Raw genomic sequence first — 25,830 nt, forward strand, 5'->3', positions numbered from 1 at the left:
CTAGAAGGAAAGGGATGAATCAGATTGGTCCACTTGATATCAATGGTTCAAGTGTTGATGATCCTGCTCATATAGCTGACAATCTCAATGAGTATTTTGAATCTATATTTACACATGGGGAGTTATTAAGGGAGGAGAATGCTATCAAACTGTAACATGGTGCTTAATGATTTTTTAATAACTGACCAAAGTGGAGCAGAAACTGTTGAAGTTAAACATAAGGCACCCAGGGTGGATGGGATCTACTCAGTTATATTAAATGGCTGCGGCAACCCCTTAGCCATAATTATGAGAGGATCCTTGGACCTACAGGAAGTCCCCACGGACTGGAGATATGCGACCGTATCACCAATTCACAAAGGGGGATCTAAGGGTGACACGAGTAATTAGAGATCAGTTAGATTAACTTCTGTTCCAAGGAAAATAATGGAGTCACTGGTTAAAGATGCATTGCAGGATCACCTAGACAAGATTGTAGTAATAATTCAGATAGCATGGGTTTGTTAAGGGAAAGTCTTGTGTGAGACATTTGATTGGATACTATGTTGTGGTTACAAAGAAACTAAATGCAAAAAAATAATTTTGATATCATATACTTGGATTTCAGGAAAGCTTTTGACACTGTTGCACATGGAAGACTGCTGTACAAATTGGAGCAGTATGGTATTAAGAGCAAGTTGCTACAATGCATAAAAGGGTGGTGAGTGGGAGAAGACAGTGTGCTAATCAATGGATACTGATCTTCATATACTAATGTTATTAATGGAGTCCCACAGGGTTTGGTATTGGGCCCACTGTTGTTTTGTATATTTATCAATGATATTGATGAAGGTATATAAGACAATGTCGAAGTTTGCAGATGATAGATAGGTTGGCAGGGTTGTTAATGACAGAAATGGCAGTGTGCTACTACAACAAGATCTAGAAAAGTTGGACATATGGGCTGAGAAGTGGCAACTGAAGTTTAACATTGACAAATGCAAAGTACTGCATATGGGTAGAAGTAACCCCAGAGAAATGTACCAACTGTGGTACTACACTTAGGGTAGTAAAAAATGAAAAGATCTGGAAGTAATTGTGCAATCAGATATGAAGTTTTCTAAGCAGTGCAGGCAGAGTGCTAAAGCAGGTCATGGGGTATTGTCAATGATATAGAGCAATTTTTCTTGAAGGGATAAGGAGGGGATTATCTCCTTGTATAAGGCAATGGTCAGGCCACACCTTGAGTACTACTTACAGGTCAGAGGCCTCATTTTAGGAAGGATGTAGAGTTGCTTTTGCAAGTACCGAGGAGGGCAACAAGGTTGGTGAGGGGAACAAAGGGGGTGGTCTTACCAAAAAAAGCCAAAGTTCCACAAACTGCGGCATCTGGAGACTAGGCAACTGCAACATGATCTGATTGACCTGTATAAGGTCTTGAATGGGTTGATCATGCTGAATTCTGATGGGATTGTTGTTGCTCAGATCACAAACCTGAGGGGGCATAAATTGAAATTTAGGAAAGACGGTTATAGAATAGATGTGCGGAAATTTGCCTTTGGCCTGCGGGTTGTTGATTGCTGGAACAAACTTACATCTATCGTTGTAGTTGATAGCTTAAATAAATTCGAGGGAATGGATGTGTAAAATTTTTTTTTTTTTTTTTTTTTTTGGCTGATGCTACTATGCTTGCTTTCTTGCATCACATGCCTCTACTAATGCTAATAGCTGCCTAAGGGAATTGACCAATACACTCACTGATATTTATCTTTTACTATAACTATCCGCCATCTTAAAAATTGGTTTTATAATAGACAAGATACCCCTGGTTTTACAGACATCCTGAAACAAAAATACATCATTAGGACTATCTCCTTAAAATTTAATATCTGAAAAACAAAAGTCATTAAAAGCACATATTTGATAATTTCCATACCCTCCCATGATATTAATATCACAAACTGGCCCCAGTTTAAATCTTTCCCTTCCACCCAAGAAAAAGGATGAATGAAAAGTATAACTTATAGGGTTAGACATCCTTGGAATTGGACTTATAAGAACTGCATCTTTCCCTGTACTGCTCTTTTTCCAAGTGAATATTCTGCACAGTGCATAACGAATGCATTCCCCACCCTCATTATAGTCAGTTATGGCCAGGGAGATTTCAGCTGCTTTATTAACAATGCTGTGCTCTTAATGCACAAACTTTGCCTTCACGAGTTTTCTTAGTATTTAAAACACGTTTGAAATTTTAAAGTAGGTGCAATTAGCAGATTTACTTTTTTGGCAGTGTAATAACATTATCAAAAGTTAAGCTATTATCTCATCTTTTAAATAACCTTTTAGAGATGTAATTTGTTTGCAAGTAGTAAAATATGAACTACTTTCAAACAAATGAAAGTTTCAGACATCCCTAGAAAAGTGATTTATAAGAACTGCAAATTGTCATGTACTTGACTGCTCTTTTTTCCAGAAATATTCTGCACATTGCAGCATAAGCCTCATGCTTCCTTGCACCATAAGGCTAATGGTAATAATAATAACTTGTGATGGATCAGTTTGTTCTGCTGTGACATTAAGACTGGTGTTAATTCAGCAGTTTAAATCTTGATAGTCACAAAAACACAAATTAGTCCTAACTTGTTTTTTTCTGGCTAGAAAACAAGTTAAGACTAAATTGTGAATTAGGACTAAATTGCAAGATTTTGCAATTTGATAAATATAATATGATTATAATTTCATTTATTGAATTATTATTCAATACTTCAGTCTCCATTTTTTCCCATTAGTCTATCAACTCTTAACTGAGAAAAAATGGGATCCCTCTTTTTTTCAAGTTCATAAAAGCAACTTCTTTACTAATCTAACCCCCCCCCCCCAAAGAAATGAGTCTACAGGACCCAACATGAAATTAAGAATTCTTCAACCACATCAAGATGCGGAAACATCCATTATGGAAGATCATGAGTTCAGCATATCTGATCCCATTGATCTAAACATAGCATACTAACAGAAGAGGTATGACTTTCCAGAAGCATATCATATTCAAAATCACTAAGAATACAGTAAATAGAAAAAAGTAGGATAACATCTCTCCAGTGTGGTTCACCCTTTTCCACCACCTCTATAGGAACAATCAAGCAGCACAGAGAGCTGTTCCCAGATATTCCACTCAGAAGGAGAAGGGTGTTGACTGACTTCTTCTGCATAGGGCATTTCATCCATGAATCCTGCACTTTCCTCATTCTTTATGCCCTATACTATAACACCAACTATAAAAAGTTGATGTTATAGTATTTTTACATTCATTTTGTGCATTTCACTGCTGAACTTCAAACTGTGTGGTTTCATTAACCCTTTTGAAAGTTTGGTATTTTGAAGGTCCTTTCACTGCAATAATAAAAATTACATTTGTTATGTACAAATTCTCCAACAGGATCTGAACATATGGCACACATCTCTGTACATTTTCTTACAAAAACTCTATAATGATGTGCTGCCATCTATCAACTGTGCTTACAACTAATAGTAGCCATTTTTATATTTACAACAATGTTTAAAATGAAGGAGATTTTCAAAATTGTTGAAAATAAAAAAAATAGCTACTATTGAACATCCTTTCAGTAAGGTCAGAGATTTATTTATTTTGAATGCATTTCTAGTCAGGATCCTTGGATTTGGCTTGCTAATAGCACCCGGCCTTGAGGCTGACCAACTCAAGATACTGAGGAGGAACTCCACGACTTACACAAGCCAAAATAAACCATAAAGTCAACATAGGAAAAAATGCTAATATTTAATGCCTTTATATACATAGTTTTCAATTTTGAAAAATTTCAAAATTCCTTTGAAAAACTGTCCAGAAATTCCCTCGCAAGTAGGTTAAAATGTATCGTTAACTAAATGCTCTAAATTATGGTTACAAAGCATATGAACTAAATATGATTATCCATTTTTATTTCATAAATATACGTTAAATATATAAATAAATATATAAATGTTGCATAAACCAGTATATAAATCGTGGAAGACCCAATAAGCAAAAATAATGAGTCATGAAACCGACACTAATATAAAATAAAGATCAGATTACCACAAATTAAATTAAAACATCTTTCAACAAAATAATCGGCCTTCCATTTATAGACCAACATCTTTGGAGCCCACAAGAATATTACTGGAAAGAATGGGTGGGGGTAACTAAAATCCTAAGAAAATAGCTTTGTAAATGGAACAGCTAAACCTGAAAATCAGTATGAGGTTCAGGAAGAATTTTTGCTACAAGGCTAGATTTTGATATGTGAGCATATATAACAGATACAAACTATGATTACAAAAAATCAAAACACTCATGAGGAAAGTAAAGACAAAAAAACCTGTCACACAGTACATTCATGACTACTGTTAACCACACTTATCTAATAAAAGGGAGCAAGAGCATGAAAATTACAGGACCCAAAATACAACACTAACATTAAAATAGGCACACCCATCCCACCCCTATCAAATTTCATATAATGGAACCTTGGTTCATAAAGGATAAAAATCTAGATGCTATCTTCTAAGTAATATTAAATACAGATATATAACAAATGGATGAGTGCACAAAAAAAGAGAGTGATGGTATATGCTAATAATCTACACAATCAACCAGCAACCTCCAGCGCGCTGTAATAAGCTCATTAGATAAATTTGAAGCTATCACTATTATTAGCCAAATTTAACACTGAGATCTGTGTACAAATATATGTATAAAAATTAAAATACTTACAGAATGCAAAGGTTTTTTTGGAATGCACTTGTAAAATCACTTCTCTAGACAGTTTTGAACCTTGGATTTCTTTCTAATAGAAATTCATAAGCTTTACTTTTTTGATTTTCAATCACAGGGATCATTCAGCTTCCAATGAAGATCTAGCACTTGGCATCAAGGCTTGAGCTTATATACAACTTAGAGTAAAATACCATTAGCCACAGAACAGTTGTTTTAAGACTTAGCTCTCATCAGGATGGTAGACTGTCTCTATTAGCAAACGCATGCCAACCCATGAATAATGTACATAAGTAAAATCCAAGCAGTGTGTAAACATGTGCAGCCCAGTTCTAGGAGTTGAAGGTTGACATGAGAGTTGTATTTTAGTGGAAGTTTTTATTTTCATACATCACTTCAATGTTCATGTAGACAAAATACAATAACCAGAGTTCATAATACCTTTGCTAACAGAAACACTTGATATATGAGAAGCTAGTAAATGAGCTATCCTACAGTATCTTTGATTTTTACTTGTTTAGTGGATTTACTTTTACAGGTGATACTATAGAAAGATATAAACTTTGGAAAGATATTAGCAAAACCATTGACAATGGTGTTTGTCTGAAGCTGATTGTAAGCTTAAGCAGTAGCTTAGCCAGGATTTTTTGTCAGCAGGTACATTCACAAAAAAAAAGGCACCTAATGCTAAAAAGCACCACATATCAGGTTTTGGCATTGGCATCAGGGGGGTACAATGTACCTACTGACCTTAATGCCAATTAAGGCTTTGGCTCAGTTAAGGCTTTGACCTTGAGTGGGAGCAGAATGCCTCTATGATCAAAAATCAAATGCAGAAGTATATAAATTTTATTTTATTTTGACTACTACATTGGAATAATCCATCCCTACCTATCCTTCTTTCCCTTCATTAAAAAATATTATAAAATACCCCCACTCCGAACCCAGTTTGAACATCTATGCTATATGTTACGTAAAAACTGTTTAACACACTTGCCAAACTCAAACCTCAGGTACATTCAAGACAGTTTTAAAGGTTCACATGAAATTTAGCAAACAGTATACAGTTATATGGTTGTCAAAAGGAGTCTTATTAGATGTAATTTTTTTTTTTTTTTTTTGTGATATATATGGAATCACTTCTTAACCTGGTGGCAATGAAACTTAGATTTCTTTCATTTCTGAAAAAAAGTTTTTATAAATTCTGCTTCAAGTACCAATGCTTAACGTATTCCCAAGATTAATTTGAATACTTAATGACTATTTATTTTTTATGATGATGAATTATGTAAATTTAAAAATGTTTTTTACAAATGTTGTTTTAATATAACAAAACTAACTTCTTTTGGGAAAAAAACACTATATACATGAAACTAGTAGTCACTTTTATGTGCATACATTACTAGGTTTTGTCAATTAAATAATAACTGGGACAAACTTTTATATAAGAATTATAAACATATCAAACAAAGTGTAGCTGTAGTGGCAGACATCCTGTGAGAAACATTTGTTATTCTGAGATTAAAAAATAGAAATGTATTAGGGAGTGCCTTGTTTATCAGTACATTTCACTTAATAACTGTGTAAACAAGTATTTAAAAAATTACTGAAGCATAATTTTGTATGTATTTAGGAAGGTACAGAAAATAGCCACTCATCTTGAACTGGCTCTTAAGATGCAGCATATTTTTCTGGTGTATCTGTTAGACTCCAAGCCCCCATCACTGGTTTAATCTTATCACAACTTCTCATCATATGCATTGTAACATAGGATGAGAAGAGAAGTTCACAAAATAATATACTGAGTAAATCAACTGCAACTTTAAAATTTATTTACTCAGTGTATTGTTTTGCAAATGTTTTGATTATAATTGATAGGGCCTGTTAGATTCAGTGAAGTACTTCACTAAATTTAACAGAATTCAACTTATGAAATACAGTGTTCCGAGATACATGGATTCAAATATAACATAGGTGTCAGAATGTTTCCTTCCCTCATATTAAAATACTGTGCTATGCTGCACTTCATATAATATTCATTTTGTGATATTTGTATTCAATATGCTGTACGCATATGCAAAACATATAGTGTCCTTCTAATTGTCATTCTTTAATTTTCCTTATTATATTTTATCGATGCATTTGATATTAATTATATTAACTGATATTAACATACTATCAATAAAATATAATGTATCTCAAAACCTTCATTTTGGATTTATTTCTATTTCCAAATAGAAATTCATAAGCTTTACTTGTTTGATTTTCAATCATAGGAATCATTCAGTAGGTATCTATATCATTCTGACATTTTCTACTTACTAGTAATACTGTACTCTAGCTGTAAAAATTAAATTAAGAACTGGTATTAAGACATTATATATTGCACACAGGACCTCCTTTAACTATAGAGCACTGTACTCCTAAATCAGAGGTCTGGAAATCAGAGAAAACTGGCCCAAATTAAATCCACTAAAAAGAAAATTTCAAGTGATAATTTGTCTGTATCAATTTTTTGAAAATTATCAAAAATAAGCAACACGCTGAATGTTAGATTCAGCCTTACTAACTTAGGGCTGATTCTAACATAAAACTTGAGCTAAAATCCTTCTGCTGTATCTACTAAGAATGCACAGATGAATAACTAATTTCACTGTTAAATATATATCTAAAAATCTGTTAACCCATAGTTTTATATGCTTTGGTCCTTTGCTCCTTTATCTGATGAACAGGTTTCTGGGCATTATCATATTGCCAGCAGGAGGGGGGCTGGTTTGGTATGCCTATTAAAGATCATGCAGAAGCTGTTTAGTAACCTGAAAGGGGTGGCAGAATTTATAGTTTTGCTTCTGTTCCTGGGGCTACAATTTGGGATCCTACTTTGGATGAATAGGACATCCCAAAACCTTGATTAAGTTCAAAAAGCAGTAATATCCTTCTCTCTTGGGTTTACACCATGGCAACAGTTAATAATTACAATGTGACATCCTAAACCTGGCATACCTTTCCACTGGAACCTTTAATGCTTGAAAAATGATCCAGATAGAAGCTCATATTGTACAATATCAGGATTAAAGCACGTTTTAAAGTTGCATTGTAACAGCAATTTGATGTCAAAATATTATGTGCCCTCTGAACGTCACACATACAATTTAAAAATTTAGTTTGCAGAAATGCAACACATGCTAGAATTCAATATTTTGAACTGTTAAGACTTAATAGGCTTTTGTAAAATGAGCCTACAGTCTACAGAGTTTGAATAAACACAAAAATCCTTAATCATTTTCTAACTGTTTTGTATAGATATTGTAACCCAGTAAAATTACATTAAAATCTCAGTATGATGTATAATTTTCCAAGAAATATAAGTATCAAGCCATTAATTACATTAAAATCTCAGTATGATGTATAATTTTCCAAGAAATATAAGTATCAGGCCATGCCTTGAGTACTGCGTACAGGTCTGGAGGCCTCATTTTAGGAAAGATGTAGAGTTGCTAGAACAAGTACAGAGAAGGGCAACATGACTGGTGAGGGGAACAAAGGGGTGCTTTTATCAAGAAAGACTTAAGTTCTACAAACTGCAGCATCTGAAGACTAGGCACCTGTGAGGTGATCTGGGTGAGGTGTATAAGGCCTTGAATGGTTTGAGCAGGATAAATACTGATGGGATTCTTCCTCTTGATCAGATTACAAACCTAAGGGGCATAAACTCATTGAGGAAAGACAGTTGTAGAATAGATGTGCAGAAATTTGCCTTTAGCCAGCAGGTAGTTAGTTGCTGGAACAAAGATCCATCTGTTGTGCAAATTCATAGCTTAAATAAATTCAAGGAAGAACTGGACAAACTTCTGGAGTGAATGGGTGAGTGAAACGGGAAGATTTTTTTTTTTTGGCTGATGCTGTATGCTTGCGATCTTGCTTTCTGTAATTACTCATGTCACCCTTTGTGCAAATGTAGTCCCGATTGGGGCTACATTTGTACCTCTCCAGTATGCTTTTTCAATCTTATGTGATTTTTGACAATAATTTGACTCTAAATTAATTTTGAGCAATGAAGTCAAATAAGAACAAATTAACAGTTGAAAGCATTTATGTACAAAGTTTCCATTTTTACAAAAACATGAAAAAAACCAATTCACAGAGCCCACCATTAGCAGAAAATTTGCTGCCCTAAGGCCACACACATTTTGCAAACTCACTATTAAAAAGATTAAATCAGCTGAAATATTGCTTCCATCATTACAAGTATATAATTTTAAAGGACAGTTTATACAATAGTATATTAAGTTTTGAACCAATAGTTTTGCTATAAAATTACAACTTTTTAAATGCCATTGTATGCAAGAGTTAATACTTTTGCTGAGAAAGTAAAAAAAAAATTGTTAACACTGAATGAAAATGTTTATGAGAGAGAAGTGAGAAAAGTGTTTATGAGAGAGAGTGAATAAAACTGCAGTCATCATCTCAACATGCAAAAAACCACAAGTTTTAAAATAAAGTAATAAACACCAATTTCAGAATTATAATGTATGCAGACATCTGAGAAATATGAATATAATATGCTACATAAGCACAATTTACAAATGGCATCAGAATAAATACATATAAGCAAAAGTACAGACAGTGATACATACACAGGCAGGAAAGAGAGATATGAACTGCATAAATTTATTAACAGCAAAGGAAAATATATTGCTCTTTGCCCGTGATGATAACTTTTACACCAAAGGTGGCTGTATTATATTTAATGCTGATAAACTCCTGGCTACTGAACAGGTCATAGCACATGGGGGGGGGGCAACAAAATACAGAAGTTGGAAGAAAAAGGAACTAATTCTGCATGACACAGTAAGCCCTCTAGCAAGGCACATCTGTACACCAATCCACCAGGAAAGCTTGTGCAAGCAACAGAGAGCACAAATATGTCTGTGCTAAGCTGCTTCAGAGTATAAATGAGGCACATGATTAGAGTGTAACATTTTATAAGCCATGGTGCACATACACACAGAGAGCTCTTTTGCAGGCTTAAGGAATATTCCCAAGTCACGTGGGGAAAAAAATATAACATCTCAACAGGAAAGTTAATTCTATCAAGTGATAGAAAAAAAACATTCCAACTGTTCATCAGGGAGGTTATAGAAAACCTGGCTAATGTTGAAGGATTTTCGGATGGCCACAAGGTCATCAATACTAACGGGATGTCCTTTTGCCGACCATACAGCTAGGGAACTATTAGGAACTTGAAATAATAGTCTCTGCATTTCAGGAATGGAGTACTTTAGCAAAGATGCATACACAGGAAATATGACAGGTTGCATAAGTGTATACTCTTTAATAAGGGCCACCATACGATCTATCATTTCACGAGTATACCTGTAAAACATAAAAAAAAATTTTTTAAGTACAGTTGATTTTAAACTGCTTAACCATAAATACATCAAAATTTGTTAAGAATAAAAAATATCAAGGCTATCTGAAATAGGTTATATCTATGCCATAAAACAGTTTTTTATAGCTATTTCAAAATACAATAGAATGCTATTATAATGAAAATATTTTCCAGTACCAGCTGACCTCACTTATTAACAGTATTAATAGTACTTTGCAAGTCACATTTCAAAGAAATTAGTTTCACAAACAATTCAATATAACAAATTATTTTCAAAGTCCATCTACATACTTGTCAACTTTTAGAAATTGAAAAAATATTTTTTTTTTGAGAAATCCAGCTTTAGCTGGAATGCTTCACATCTGCCTCTAAGCACTGAACAACATTCCTAGAATTTTCTTCCAAATTAATGAATGATAACCAACGTATGTTCTCTTTATATGCCGGTATGGCATAGTTTCACACCATATTGGAGTATAAACAGATAATGCATTCAAGCATATGCACTCCATATGATTACTGAACCAGAGGAGTTTACAACTAATCATTTTGACAATGAATACAATCATTAATATAATAGCATATGCACTTGATAAATTATGCATGTCTCCATGAAATGCAGTAACTGTGCTTTAGTAAAGAGGAAATTATCAACTATTAGCTTATGAAATCCATTAAAAGCTTTAAGCAACTCAGACCTTCATGCAGGTGTCTATTTTCCAAATGCTGAAATTTGCAGAACTGAAGACTTTTGGTAAGAGTACCCCTTCTTCCCCCCTCACTAATGCTCGTAACACTTCTCTGCAACTGTTCCAACAGCACCACATCCATCCTAAAATGAGGTTTCCAGGCTGTCTGCATGCAGCCTAACCATTATCTTATAAAACTGTAACTATCTCCTTAAACTAACTGGGAAAAATTACTGCATATCACTGACAAAACCCCATAAGCCACATGTTGGCACTACTCAGAGAACTTAATGTCTGTCTGCACAATTACCCCAAGGTCTTTTTCATTCTACCCAGAGTGTGGTACTACATAGTTGGTATGTTATTCTGGGATTACTGCTACCCATATGTAATGTCTTGTATTTGTATATGTTAAACTTCAATTGCGACTGTTCAGCCCATCTTCCTAAGTATTTTAGATCTTGTTTACAATAGCATATCCTGATTTGTGTCATTAACCACCCTGCCAATCTTCCATAATCTATAAACTTAGACATCAGGCCTGATATGCCTTCACCAATATCCTTAATAAATATAGAAAGTAATAACAGGCAAGGCCCCGAACACTGGGGTACTCACCAATGTTTGGTGCCGAGCAGTGCCCATATGATGTCCACTGATAACAACTCTGTCTTGTTATCAGTGGACTCCTACTCAACAATTCCTTTATTCACACCCGTAACTTTCCCTTAATACCACAGTGCTCCAACTTTTATAGCAGTCTTTTATGTGCAATAATACCAAAACCTTTTTTCTGAAATCAAAGTATATTATATCAAAATTACTTTTTCATTCAATTCCTTTGTTACTGTGTCATAATATACAATCAGATTGGTCAGAGAAGACGGCCTCTTAAAAAATCTATGCTGTGACCGCAATGTAGCTACATTCCTATCTAGATGGGAATTAACCAGTTACTCCATTATTTTCCCTGGAATAAAAATTAAGCTAAGAGGTTTGTAATTACTCATGTCACACTTTAAAGTATTAACCCTTTTTTGAGTAATTCATTTCCAATCCACAGGGATTGAATCCTCCCCTAAATCCAAGGATGCTCTCAAAATCATTAACTAAATGTTTGCTTACCTCTTTGATATCTCCCTTAATATAATTGGATAGATCCCATCCAGCCCAGGTATCTTTTTTATGTTTAGCTTCAACAATTTCACAATATCATTCAGCTCCTTGTTAGATTTTGATACACTCCAGACATCCCCATCCCTAAAAAATTCTTGCATGAATGTAGATGCAGAATACCTATTAAGTTTGTCAGCAACCTGAGAAAGATCATCAACAGTTAAATCATTCATATCTGGATTGACGTGGATCTACATGATTCACCCTATTCCTTCTAATGTTTAAGTAAGTAAAGAAGTAGCTGCTGCTTATATTTGCATCCTCTGCCAGAGACTCTTCATGATTTGCCTTAGCTTGTCTAAACCTCATTTGTTATCGCACATTAATCTAGTTTATATCAACTCAACTGTAGGGTTCTGTATCACTTGACAGTTTATATGTATAGCACATATTCTTCTCTTCCATAAATTTCATCAGTACACATGACATCCATTTAGATCTAAGCCTTGAACATTATTTCTTGGTATAAAAATCCTAGTAGCATCTTCAATTACTTCCCTGAATGCTTCCCATTTAGAATTTGCTGTAAGATTATCAGTTGGTTCCACCGTATAGAATTCATAAACTGACTGAGACCACTAGTGACATCTTTAAGTAAATCCCACATCAATATATTATGGTCACTTCAATCTAGTGGGTCTTTTATTTGTAGATTCTTAAATGTATGAAAAGTTGCTGCTATTAATCAAATCAAAAGTATTTTTTCTTGTTGCCTTTTTAATATGCTGGTGTATAAAACATTCAGCCAATTCATTAATGCTTTGCTATTGTATGAACAACCAATCCACCCAGTCCAGTAAATATCTGGATAAGACATGCTGATTTATTGGCCCACTCTAATTATCTATTAGTCATATATCCCTTCTATATAACAGTTTTCAAACCCACTTATCACTGTCTCAAAAGTATTAACACTTAAATATGATAATATTCAAATAGAATATGCTTAAATAAGGGTGCAAGATTACTTATCTTGCACTCCAATTTAAGTGTATACTGACCCTGTAAAAACAGTCTTTTCTGTTAATAATCACAGACCATGTTGAGAAAAAAATTCTACATCAGAAGCCTCCTTCCACAGTCTCTCTAGGGCCAAGTTGATTGACAAGGCTCTCATCTTCCTCTTATCAAGTCTGGTTCCAATTGCATTCAACTTCAATCCTAACTCCTGACTTTTTCTTAACATTGCTCTGTACTCATTAATTAAATCCTCAGATCTCCTACTCTTAATATCATTCATATCAACATGTACAACAGCATCACCTTTTGTACCCTTAAAAATGAGAGCTGCTCTACAATGTCATCAACTTCACTCCTCAGACATACCCTTTCCTATTCCATATGTCCATTTTACTCAATATTTCCTGTTTCCCTGAGTATCGAGTCACCAATTATAGCTATTATAGGACCAATGATCCTTGCTGTGAAGGATGTTGTTGTGTTGTTTAATGCTGGGCAGGTGAGTGCCTTGTTGTTGTTTGGTTTTTAGGAACATTAGCAACTAAGGTCATATTGCTCTTGGGATATGTGGTGGTCATTCCCTGACCTTTCTGCATCCTCCGTATTTGGTGGTCACGGGCTCAAACCCCGGTCTAATCAAGAAGTGTGTGCTACGCACTGCCACTCCTGCCCACCTGGCTACAGAGGCACCAAGTGAGTGCCTGATGGTTTTCTCTCCTGTAAGTCATTAAAGGCATTAACCCTATTCTTGAAGCCCTCATATAAACCCATCAGAATGACGAGTTTGCACTTAACCCTCTAATGCTCATTTGAACGAACACACAGAGTCACTAACCATGGCTGTATCATGTTTTGCTATAGGTTGCTTCACAAAAAGGGAAGAAAATATAGCACATATAATGATGGCCTCCGTAGCCGAGTGGTCAGGAGCGGGAGTGCAGTAGCACACGCTCTTTGAGTAGACCGGGGTTCAAGCCCCTGACTGCTGAATACGGTCGATCTGCCAACCCACACTGGACCAGCGTGGCAGATTATGGTCCATTTCCCTCAGCATGAATTGTTGAGGAGGCTTACATCCTGCAGTGGGTTGATAATGGCTGCACTTTACCTTTTATTTAGTCCTGATTTACAGGGGAAGTTCCCTCCTGAACCAAAGCTTTAACATTACTTTGAGCCCATTGCTTTGCTGTTCTAGTCTGAGGCATGATTTTAGTCAAAATTTAATTTAAAAGCAACACCTGAAACTAAGAGATACAAAAATAATGTTACGCTGATGCCTCTGTTTGATGGCAGTGCAAACTAATCTATTTCAGATTATGTTATGTACATTATGTTATTTATAGTTTGGACCTAATAAAACACTATAAAACACCTAATAAAACAGATTACTAATATAATTATATGCCTATATGGAATTATATAGAAGATATTTATATTGAGAGAATATAGAATCATATTTATATTGAGAGAGAGAGAGCGAGCAAGGGAGGAGATGTTTTTGGATTTACAGTATGGTATAGTTTTCTGAGTTTAATTAACCTTTCATAAATATATATACACCTTTCATAAATATAAAAAGTCGAAATTAAAGAAATTCTCAAGAATTCAGATACAGAAGTTGATAAAATTGAATTAGGTGATACATAAATAGATGTGGAGATATTATAAAATTAATGGTGGGTTTATTTATTTATTTTTTTTGAATTCTTTTATTTTTGCAATTTTACTCTATTGCTGGGAAATCCACTTAAAAATCTAATGTTACCGCAGATCTACATTCAACATATGTGGGCTTCTAGAAGATGTAGCTCTACATTTTTACAAGGTCACTTCAAGCGCCTTTCAAATAACACAGCCAGTTTGTTCAGTACAGCCCTTTCAAATAACACGGCCAGCTTGTTCTGCCAGTCCTCATCTGTTTTCCAACTAACAGCAGACAGCTTCAATAGATGGCAGTGAAAACAGCTTTGAAAATCAGGACACTGTTGTACAATTTTGACTTAAAAACCTGAAACTGAAGAGATCGCTTAGAATTCAGATACAAAATTTTATGAGCTTAAATTAAATGATAGATGAACAGATATTATTGGTTCAAAAAATAATGGCAGGTTTATTTAACAAAATTTTATTATATTGCTGATAAATCAAATCAAAATAAGAAGAATTTAATATTTAAAAGCATTTATGTGTAAAGTTATTTTTATAAAGTAATATAAAAACTTCAACATTTCATCAAGAAACCCATTCTACAGTAACCACCCCTTTTGAAAACATGGAAAAAGTGGTTATTCTAAATAATGTTACTGCAGAATTTAAATGTATATACCTTTGTGTTTGTTTTTAATTGACTGTGCTTGTTAAGTTTTTTTTTTGTCTACTATAATCTCATTTTTTTTTATTTATAATTTAAAGATAGAGAAGTTAAAATCATTTCCAATTTTGCACAGTCCTGATAATTCTGTATGGGTGGGTGGGGGGAACCAAATTATGCTATTTAGCTTCCCAAAAAATCAATGCTCCAAGTCTGAAATCATGCAAAGCTTCCAGTTAATGAAACTCAGAAATGTTTACCTTATCACAATTCCAAAAACATACTCCCTGCTGAGTATAAATGTGAACTCCCAAGCATAGTCAGCTGATTACCAATATGTTCTCTAGCATTCAGGACATTTTAACTTTGCCTCCACTGCTTACATTTGAGCAGGGCTGTAGCTGTAAAAAAAAACAGAGGGTATACTGTATGTAAAACTAAAAATACCTGAAATAATGGTAATTAATCAGAAGGCTATGGTTTGTGCTATTTTCTGAAAAAAAGCAGCTGACATACAGAAAATACCATTAAATCCTCCATTATAATTCTGTATTTAAGCTGCTTTACTTCTTTTGACCAATATGCTCCCTCACTCTCTGTGACCACTATTTCTTTCAACCAGCAGTGAACAAATGACAATCACCATGACTCGCATTCAGATGAGATATTACATCAGTATTCATAACAGTGTTTTCCAAGTACAAGCAGCGAATTAGGTGTGAAGCATATTGAAATTAATGCCATGTGAAAGGAGAGATCTGAAATGAAGTTAGTACTACAGAAGTTCATTAAGAAATTGAAATGTATATTTAAACTTTGTGCTTGTTTTTAATAAACTCACCCCTCCCTGCCAGCTGGAATCTGAGTTTATTTTATTTATTTATTTCTTATTTTAGATTAGCATTAGTAGAGGTATACGATTCAAGAAAGCAAGCTTATGCAGCATCAGCCAAAAAAAAAAAAAACCCCCACTCCCATTTCACCCCTCTGTTCATTCCAAATACCCTGTCCAGCTCAGCCTTAAATTTATTTAGGCTATCAACTTCCACAGCAAAAGATGGAAGCCTGTTTCACCAATCAACTACCTGCTGGCTAAAGGCAAACTTCCGCACATCCATCCTATAACTGTCCTTCCTCAATTTGAATTTATGCCCTCTCAGGTGAATATTCTAAGCAAGAGGAAGAATCCCATCAGAATTGAGCATACTCAAACCATTCAAGGCTTAATACACCTTGCAGGTGCCTAATCCCCAGACACTGTAATTTGCAAAACTAAAGCCTTTCTTCATAAGAGCAACCCTTTGTTCCATTCACTAATCTTGTTGCCCTTCTCTGTACTCGTTCCAGCAGCTCTACATCCTTCTTAAAATGAGGCCTCCAGACCTTATACAAATGTGGCCTGACCATTGCCTTATATATTGGTAGGATTAAAGTTTATTATTACCTTAAAAAAGGATACAACTGAAGTCAACAAAACTATTTTCTATCTTGAAGCAGTTCAGGGTTGGGACAGGAACCACCAATTTAGAAAGTGAGAAACCAGAATGGTTTCAAATTTCATATTTCCTCGACTCAATTGCTATGATTACGATGAATAATATATAATGTCTGAATGGCACAATATCTGTTATAAGACTGCATGGAAATTCATTAGAACAATTTTACTGAGAAATGTTACTGATGATATTGAGGGCGGGAGAATGTTTGGGAAGTTGTCTTGTGTTTTGACAGCTGCCTTCTTCTGTTCTGAGGCTTAATTAGTTTTGAGTGCAGGCCTACTGTGTTCTCTACTGCCCTGAGATGTCAAGCAATATTGCCAATGATATTACCAATATCATTGGCAATATTTCTCAATAAAATTATTCTAATTTCTATGCATATATGTATCTTCTTTATGATTACATTTACTATTATCAGTATCATACAAGAAATCACAGAAAATATCACTCACCATTTCACAACATTATTACTGTAAACTTTTTTGAACAGATGTAACAAAACTCTTTAGTCTTATAAAATACACAGAAACCTCTATCTGACCGACTGAAGAGAAGAATGCAAAGCCTACTGATATTATTGCTGCAACAGCCAATATAGGCAAGATGTTCTGAGGATAGTGAGGTTTTAGATGAGCACAAAACTAATGCTAAGGAAACAAACAGTTTCAAGGTGTGTGTTGGGGTAGTAACCTATACAAGAACACTTGGTCTTAACTGTGTATGTAGTAATGGCAGGACTGTCATCAACAAAATTATTGAATATATGAACTCCTGGTGAGGAAAATTAACTAGGACTAACAGAACCTGAGTATCACCCCAAAACAGGGGATAATGAATTTCTCTGTGATATACAGTTTAACTAGAAAGGATATAGGGAAGATAGAAGGGGTGGTGGTGGTGGGATCAAAATTCTTATCAAAACTATCCTGAGCACAACAAAAGATTTCAACAATTCAGAAGTTACACAAGTTAGTATAGAATCTGTGGGGTGTGAGTTAGTTGGAAGAAAAGGTATGAGAATGGAAGTAATCAACAGACCAGAATATTGTGAAGGTTACGAGAGCTTCTACATGCAGATTGCATGGGCAAGTAAGTTTGAATGTCTTATTATGGGTGATTGTAATTTGTCCCTAACTGATTTGAGCAAGTGAAATGAAAACTTACAACGGGAAACAGAAACAAACAATTTTTTTTTTTTTTTTTAAAGATAGATCAGCATTTCCCAACCTGTTTTCCATGAGATGTAACAATAAGATAGAGCTTTCTGTGGTAGACAACAATCCCATTAACATTGATGGGAAATACAGGTATGCCTATAACAACATAGCATATGTTATGTTATGTTATTATAGGCATACCTGTAATATCTGTCCATACGTTAAGTATGAACAGATATTACTGCATTTAAAAAATAGTTATTAATATATTTGCAGGCACAATTTAATATTTTTTAAGGTCTGTGGTTTCCAGCTGAAATATAAAAGTGGAAAAAGATTGGAAAACACTGAATTAGATGACCGTTATCTGTAAGCACAAGTTATGGAAAGTACTAGGGGAAAGAATATTCTAGACCTGACAATTACCTATGAATCAGATGGCAATATTCATAGGAACTGTCAGTACAGGACCATTAGTAATGAGTGATTATTGGGGTCTAAGTTGGATGGAATGATAAGAGATGTAGTGGTTGTTAAAGACAAAGAAATGGATTTGCATTTCAGAATAGGAGACTGAAAACTTAAGGCTATGCAGCCTTTATCAACTGGAGGAGATAGCTCACAGAGTGTGAATACAATACAATTATAGCATACCTTTAAAGTTATAGTCAGAGAATATATATATCATTTAGGAAATACAGCATAAAAATTCCAAAATGTATGAATAATGTGCTAACCAGTTTGACAGAGCAGAAAAAGACATGGAAAAGTCACAGAGTAGAAGTTAGGCTGGAAAAGCAGATTATTAGAGATTGCCCACTAAGAGAGCAAAGAAAGGAAACAAGAAATTTTTCGTGTATAAGAATACAAAGGGGGGGGAGAGAGAGAGAGAGAGAGAGAGAGAGAGAGAGAGAGAGAGAGAGAGAGAGAGAGAGAGAGAAAGGAACAAATCAGATTGACCATTGTGTAATGTGTGCAAAAAAAGTCTTAGATAACCTAGCTAATGTGAATGAACTGAACAAGTACTTGACATCAGTACTTACAAAGACCCTTCATGGTGAGGAGAAACTGTGTGAGTGAAGCAAAATTATAATATTTTAAAAAATTATTACTACTAAAATTTCAGATTATTTATTATATAAAAAAATCGAGACAAAAAAGGCAAGTAATTTTAAAGGAGGTAAGAAGAGAATACACTGAATATCAAGGTTAATTATGAGGCCATCACTGGACTCAGGAGAAATTCCCTTGAACTGGAGAAGTGTCAGAAGTGCCACTCATGGATGCAGGTAATAATTTCAATATTGTTTACTTGGATTGCAGCAAACCATTTGACTCAGTGCCACATGAGAGGTTACTGTATAAGCTGGAACATGTTAGAATCACAGAGAAATGGATCTTGTGATCCATTTCTCTGTGATGATTTTCTCTTCATGGTTCCCCCTTCAAATTGCTCCAAAGTACAAAGTGCAGTTCCCCAGGATCAGTACTGGGACTACTGTTGTTTCCAATCTTCTTAAATGACACTGACAAAGGGATAAAGGATGTGATGTCAAAATTTGCAGCATTGTCAAGATCAGAAGAGTAGTTAATGGTTAGTGCCAAGGATGAGAAACCTCAGGGATGGTCAGAAAAGTGGCAGCTATCTTTCAACACAGAAAAATTCAAGGTTTTAAAACTTGAGGAACAGCAACCTCAAAATAACTTACATACTTAGTGGAATTGAATTAAAAACAGTAGAAGAAGAAATGAATTTGGAAGTTATAACATGGGTGGACAAAGTGTTGCAAGCAGTGTAAATAGGAAGCAAGGAAGGCCCATGGTGTCCTATCAATTTTTCAAGTGTTTGTAGAGGTAGATGATCCCATTGTATAAGGCAGTTGTAAGACCACAATTGGAATACAGTAGTCCAGAATGGGGACTACATCTAAAAAAAGATGAGCTTCTTGAGAGGGCCCAAAGACAGGCAATAACACCTGGTGAGATTGGAAAAAGAGTATCAGTGTGAGGAAAGACTTTGAATATGTGGGCTACAGAACTTGGTAACTAACCACTTTAGAGGTGTGCTTGATTAAGGTGTATAAGGCTTTTACAGGAAAAATTAAAATGAATGAACGTAAAATTATCACTGTTATAAATGATTTCAGAATTAGGAACATAAATTGAAATTATCAGGGAAGAGATTTAGAATGCGTAGGAAGTTTTCTTACAGCCAGAGAGTTGATAATTACTGGAATGAGTTGCCTTCAGAGGTAGCCAAGGCTGGCAGCTTGTAGAAATTCAAATGTCAGCTAGTCATTTAATTCCCTCCTCACCTACATGAGGTGGGAATTAAATATTTATTGTATTGTATTACTTATTTATTATTATTATTTTTTTATTTAATTACTTTTTATTTTTTGGCTGGTACAGCAGAAGCCTTTGGCTCCCTTACCACCTAGGATCACATCACACTAAGCATACAACTTATACTCAAGAAATCATAAATCCCATAACAAGATCCACTTAATGTGATATGATATATCCATAATAGAGTATCTTATTCACACAATGGATGTGTATAACACAACTGTTGGCAGTTCCTATTTTATATATCTTAACAGGCATATGTCAACCTCGGGTGAACAAATTAATCTTGGGATTTATAAAGTCATTTGATCCAACTCACTTTACTGTGAGTAAATACCATTACTTCAGATATGTTATGTATTTGTTCCTAGTGCTGAGGAGAAGGCATAATGGCATGCAAATGCATCCCATCTTTGAATCTGTAGTTCTGTGTAAGTTGAATGAACATTGTTCCCAGTCTTCTCTTCCCCATTTCTTCCTGCCACTTTCCTCCCCTTCTTTAGTTTGTAACTGACTAAAGGTTATGTTAAGCTTGGGACAGTTGGGAATTAATCCTTCCTTTCCTTCCCTTTCTCTGTTCTTTACTTTTATTCAATGTTGACACTCCAATTTTTTGTTTTTCATGTGTTTATATTCACTGCCTCCTTGCAATTGCTACAGTCAATAAAGGCAACACAGAGATGCTGAAAACTCTTCTGTTTTAGATTTTATTTCATTACATTTTTAATGTTTTTAATTCAGTATATTTTAAATATTTTATTGTACATTTTAATTGAAGTTATTTAGATTTTACTTTTATATTTTTAACAATAAATAAATATATTAATATAATAAATCCACCACTTGAAAATACAACTGCATTTCTCCATTTTCCTGTGTTTTTTCTCCTCTTCTCATTTTCTTCTCTTTTAAAATTCATATGCTATACGAGCAACTATAATGGTTAGCAAGAAGTATCTGATTGTATGTTAAAACAACACTGAGTAAATATTTTTCATAAACTTTATAAAGAGGAAAGTTTAATTTCTACAGAAGACTTTACAGGTTCTCAACTTTAAGAGTTAATTCGTTCCTAGCGCGCGCTCGTAAAGTGAAAACTCGTAAAGCGGGAATTTATTTCACATAGACATAAGGTTAAAAATAGGGGTTACGTTCTCAACAATGAAATTAGTTAGCTAATTAGTTTGTTTAAACAATGATTGATTTATTGAAAGAAATGAAAACGTAGCCTGTAAAATCAAGCAAATTATAATAATAGAGAAATTATTTACGATTTACAAATGTTAAAAAATGTTTATTCTTCATCATTATCATCGACTATTGGCTCGGCATTTGTTGGTTTGTTGCACAAGGAGTCGTCTTCTTCAGAAATGTTTCAAGAGGCGTTTGTTTCCAAGATAATCTTCTCTTAATAAATTTCAGGATTGCATGCATAAGCATTTTTTAATGGTACACACAAATTGCAACACGATTCATGTGGAGTAACAAGTTTACAAAGATTAAAAAAAAAAAAAGGAATGAAGAGAAGATTCTGAAAATTTTTTTATGTTTTTTATACAATTGAAGATTTCAGTAAAGGAGAAACAGAATTCACCATAATAATGCAAAAAACACACAATTCCAGCTATTGGTATTTTTGCAAATGCAAGAAGATAGAGTTTACTACCCATTTATAATTGCTTGCAGTAACAGAAAAGCCCAATAAACCGGAAAGTGCAAATTGTTTTTGTTTTATGGTCATAACCTCCAGAAATGTGCTTTAGAAAAATATCACAAAGGCATTCAAAATCGATTCTTATAACGGAACATATGATAACGATGAAAGTGTAGTGCATTTTAATGATTTGAATTGGTAACTAATACAATTTACAAACCATGCTCATGACCTTTTATATGGCCTTAAGGTCATGTTGTGACCTTAAAGATGCATTTTAGAGAGATATATAGCTTGGTTATAACAGCAAAAATTTCAACTTCCAAGATCTTGAAACGAATTCCCAAAAAACAATGTGTTATTGGGTTCAATATTACGATATTTTAATGATGGTGTCTCTGAAACGGATTAATATCATAAAGCTGGGTACACTGTATTGTATAGCTATGCACATAGTTTGAAATGCGGTATTTATGAATGTTTAACATTCATTTTTTGCAATTAGTGTTCATATTTTCGATTTTGTTGATACTTGGGGAAAAAAACTCGTAAACCCGGGAACTCTTAAAGTGATAACTGCCTGTATATTACATCAGAAATTTTTATATGAGAGTAATACAACTGACCTGATCATGTCATTTGGATGCACAAAAAAAAAAAAAAAAAGAAAACACCAAAAACGTCAGAAGTATTTACCATAACATTCTTCTAATCAGCAACTTGCTTTTCTTCTTTAACAAATAAAGTACCTTCATTCCAAGTAGAATTTTTTTTTTTTTTTTTTTAACAAGAAGAATAATGAGTTTGTCAGTTGTCAAGTGATCAGTAATAAAACTAATGTATTAGTCATACCATGTAAAGCACAAAAAAGTGTGTTTTAGACCTTGTTTTTATATTTATATTTATTTATATTTTTATATTTATTTATTTATTTTTACATTAAGATCTTTAAAATAATGTTGTGAAAAGGGAAGTGAAAAGAAGAAAATTCAGAAAATCAAACAACAATCAAAAACAATTTTTAGTAATTTATAATAATAAATATGAGGAAAATAATAAGGGAAGAGTTTGTAGATGATCTGGTAATTAGTTTTGTGGGTTATAATCTATAATTCTATTCATACATTTCATATTCATATATTTCTGCATAAAGTAACTTGGATTAAATAACAGCTCACCCGGTTTTTAAGTAACTTCCTGGAATGATATCTGTGGTCCAACCAATTGAAATTATTGACTTGGGGAACCTTGTCCTACAAAGAGTAAGGAATGTCCAAGCATCAACTGGTAGCAATGATGGATTATTAGGACCAGGCAAGATGTCAGCATTGAGAACGATTGGCCCTCGTAGCTAAAATATAATGCATATATACTTTTAATAGTTATTATGCTTAAAACAGAAATATCAGTATACAAGAAAATCTTGTTACTGAAAATGCAAGGGCTAGAAAATATAAACTTCATATTAATCAATCATGTGTTATTTATTTTTAATAATGAAATTTCAGCTAAATTATATGTACTTTTGCCAATGTTAAGTGACATAGAGAGTTTAATGTATTTTGAACTAGACTAGCATAAAAAGTTAATAAAAAAATAATGTTAATTTATGAAATAACAAGCATCAAAATTAAATTAATATGTAAAGTAACAAACAATTAAAAAAATAATAATAACTGCATTCTGCATTTATGAGTATACTTCACAATTTTAAATTTCCTGATCCAAATAGAGTATCAGCCCAGTTTTCCCACACTTTGCCAGGCAAGCAAGCTTAAATAACTTCAAAGGGTGTGTCAGGTAGTTAACTATACAAGAACACTAAGTCTTTATTGTCTACACAGTAATGTCAGAAGTGTTGTCAATAAAATGAGTGAATTCGAACTGGTAGTTAGGACAAGTAACGCTGACATAATAGGGCTTGGCGAAACATGGTGCCACCTAGAAATAGAGAATGACGAGTTTCAGTATGGTATTTACAATGTATTTAGAAAGGATAGGGCAGATAGAAGGGATGGTGTGGGTCATGCTTCTTATCAAAAGCAGCTTGAATGCAACAAAAGCTTTCACAGATTCAGAAGTTTTGCATGCCAGTATAGAATCTATATGGTGTGAAATCGTTGGAAGCAAAGGTATAATGAGAGTGGGAGTAATCTACAGGCCAGGTGATTGTGAAGAGAGTCTCTATGTGCAAATGGAATTGGCATTTAAGTGTGAAAGTCATATTATGGGTGAATTTAATCTGCCTCTAATTGATTGGAGCAAATGGGAAGGACATGGAGAACAAAATTTTTAAATCAACTAGATGACTGTTATTTGTATTAACATGTCAGGGAAAGTACTAGGGAAAAGAATATTCTAAACCTGATCATCACCCATGAACCACATGACATAATAGGGCTGGCAGTACAGCAAAGGAAAGGGTCATAATTTCAGGAAAGGAAATTACGATGGCTTAAGGTGCTACATGGCCTGTAACTGGGTAGTTACTGCACAGACAGTGAATACAACTGAATTATAGTATACCTTTAAATATAATGATTGAAGGAGCAGTAATTGAAAAGATGGAGTCATATACGTATCTGGGACAAGTCATTAGCTGTAATAATGATAAATGGATGGAAGTCAAGAGAAGAATAAATTTTGGATGGATAGCATTCAGGAAATATAGTCACATACTGAGGAGCAATATCCAAATTTGTCTGAAACATAAAATAATGAACCAATGTGTACTCCTCACCATGACTTATGGAAGTGAAACTTGGGCACTCACCAAAAGAATGGAAGAGAAGCTGAGAACTACACAGCGAAGAATGAATGGAATGAAGAATGGAATGAATTATATCGGGAATCAGACTGTTAGATAAGAAGAGAAACACATGGATTAGGCAGCAAACTCAAGTAAAGGACATTCTTATCAAAATTAATGAACTAAAATGGTCTTGGGCAGGACACATAGCTCAAAGACATGATGACAGATGGACTAAGAAAATAACAGAATGGTACCCAAGAGGAGCTAGAAGAAAACCTGGAAGACAAAGGCGGAGATGGATAGATGAAATTCATGAGTTTTTGGGTAGTAAATGGATGGCCATTTACTACCCAAAAACAGAAGGAACTGGAAAGTTGCTGGAGAGGCCTTCATCCTGCAGTGGATTGAAAATGGCTGATGATAATGAGGATACCTTTAAAACATTAATCACAGAAGCCTTGAATGCATAAATACCACTAAAAAACACTCCACGAGGAGGATTCCAAGTTAGATCAATAATGAAGTTACCAGAATACTTGAGCCGAAAAAGACAGCATGGAAAAGTTACAGAGCAATAAAAAGTACTGCAGCCTGTAACAACCACAAATTGATCTGTAATAGTGTCACAAAAAAGGTTAGGCCAACAAAAGCAGATTATGAGAAATCGCTGGCAAAAAGAGCGAAGGGGGGGGGGATAAGGAATTCTTCGCATATATAAATGCAAAGAGAAGAACAAACCAGATTGGACCCTTATGTAATGGGCATGGCATAGCATTAGATACCCCAGCTGATAGGCTGCAGATGAATTCAACAGTTATTTTGCATCGACATTTACAGAAGAAAAACCGTTTTTATGTCAATGAGAAATTATGGGAGTGAAGTTGAAAAATAGTAATTCATGATATTGAAATTTCACATAATTATTTAATGGAAAAACTTTTGACCCTACAGGCGAGTTGATGGGGTATATGCCATCAACCCTCCTGGGGTTGATGGCATATACCCCATGAAGTCCATTGGATTGGAAAAGTGCCAATGTATCTCCAATACATAAAGGTGGTTCTAAAAGTGTAGTGGGAAGTTACTGAGCAGACAGTCTAACTTCAGTAGTAGGGAAAAATCATGGAGGCAATGATTAGGT

At 34.2% G+C, this 25,830-nt stretch overlaps 1 protein-coding gene across 3 annotated transcripts in view; it reads right to left on the reverse strand.

The window, feature by feature from the left end:
- Positions 1-9,331: 9,331 nt before the first annotated feature.
- LOC150078992 (protein FAM151B) overlaps positions 9,332-25,830 on the reverse strand; it is a 104,197-nt gene continuing 87,698 nt past the window's right edge. For all 3 annotated transcript variants that reach the window (XM_090382595.1, XM_090382597.1, XM_090382596.1), the window contains 2 exons: positions 23,116-23,288; positions 9,332-10,126 (listed from right to left, as the gene is read on the reverse strand). In XM_090382595.1, the coding sequence (XP_090238721.1) occupies positions 9,844-10,126; positions 23,116-23,288 (456 nt within the window). In that variant the 3' untranslated portion in view covers positions 9,332-9,843. The remainder of the gene's footprint in view (positions 10,127-23,115; positions 23,289-25,830) is intronic.

This window comes from Mastigoproctus giganteus, chromosome 10 (genome assembly GCF_048544385.1).
Source record: "Mastigoproctus giganteus isolate SK-2022 chromosome 10, ASM4854438v1, whole genome shotgun sequence".
Lineage (NCBI taxonomy): Eukaryota > Metazoa > Arthropoda > Arachnida > Uropygi > Thelyphonidae > Mastigoproctus > Mastigoproctus giganteus.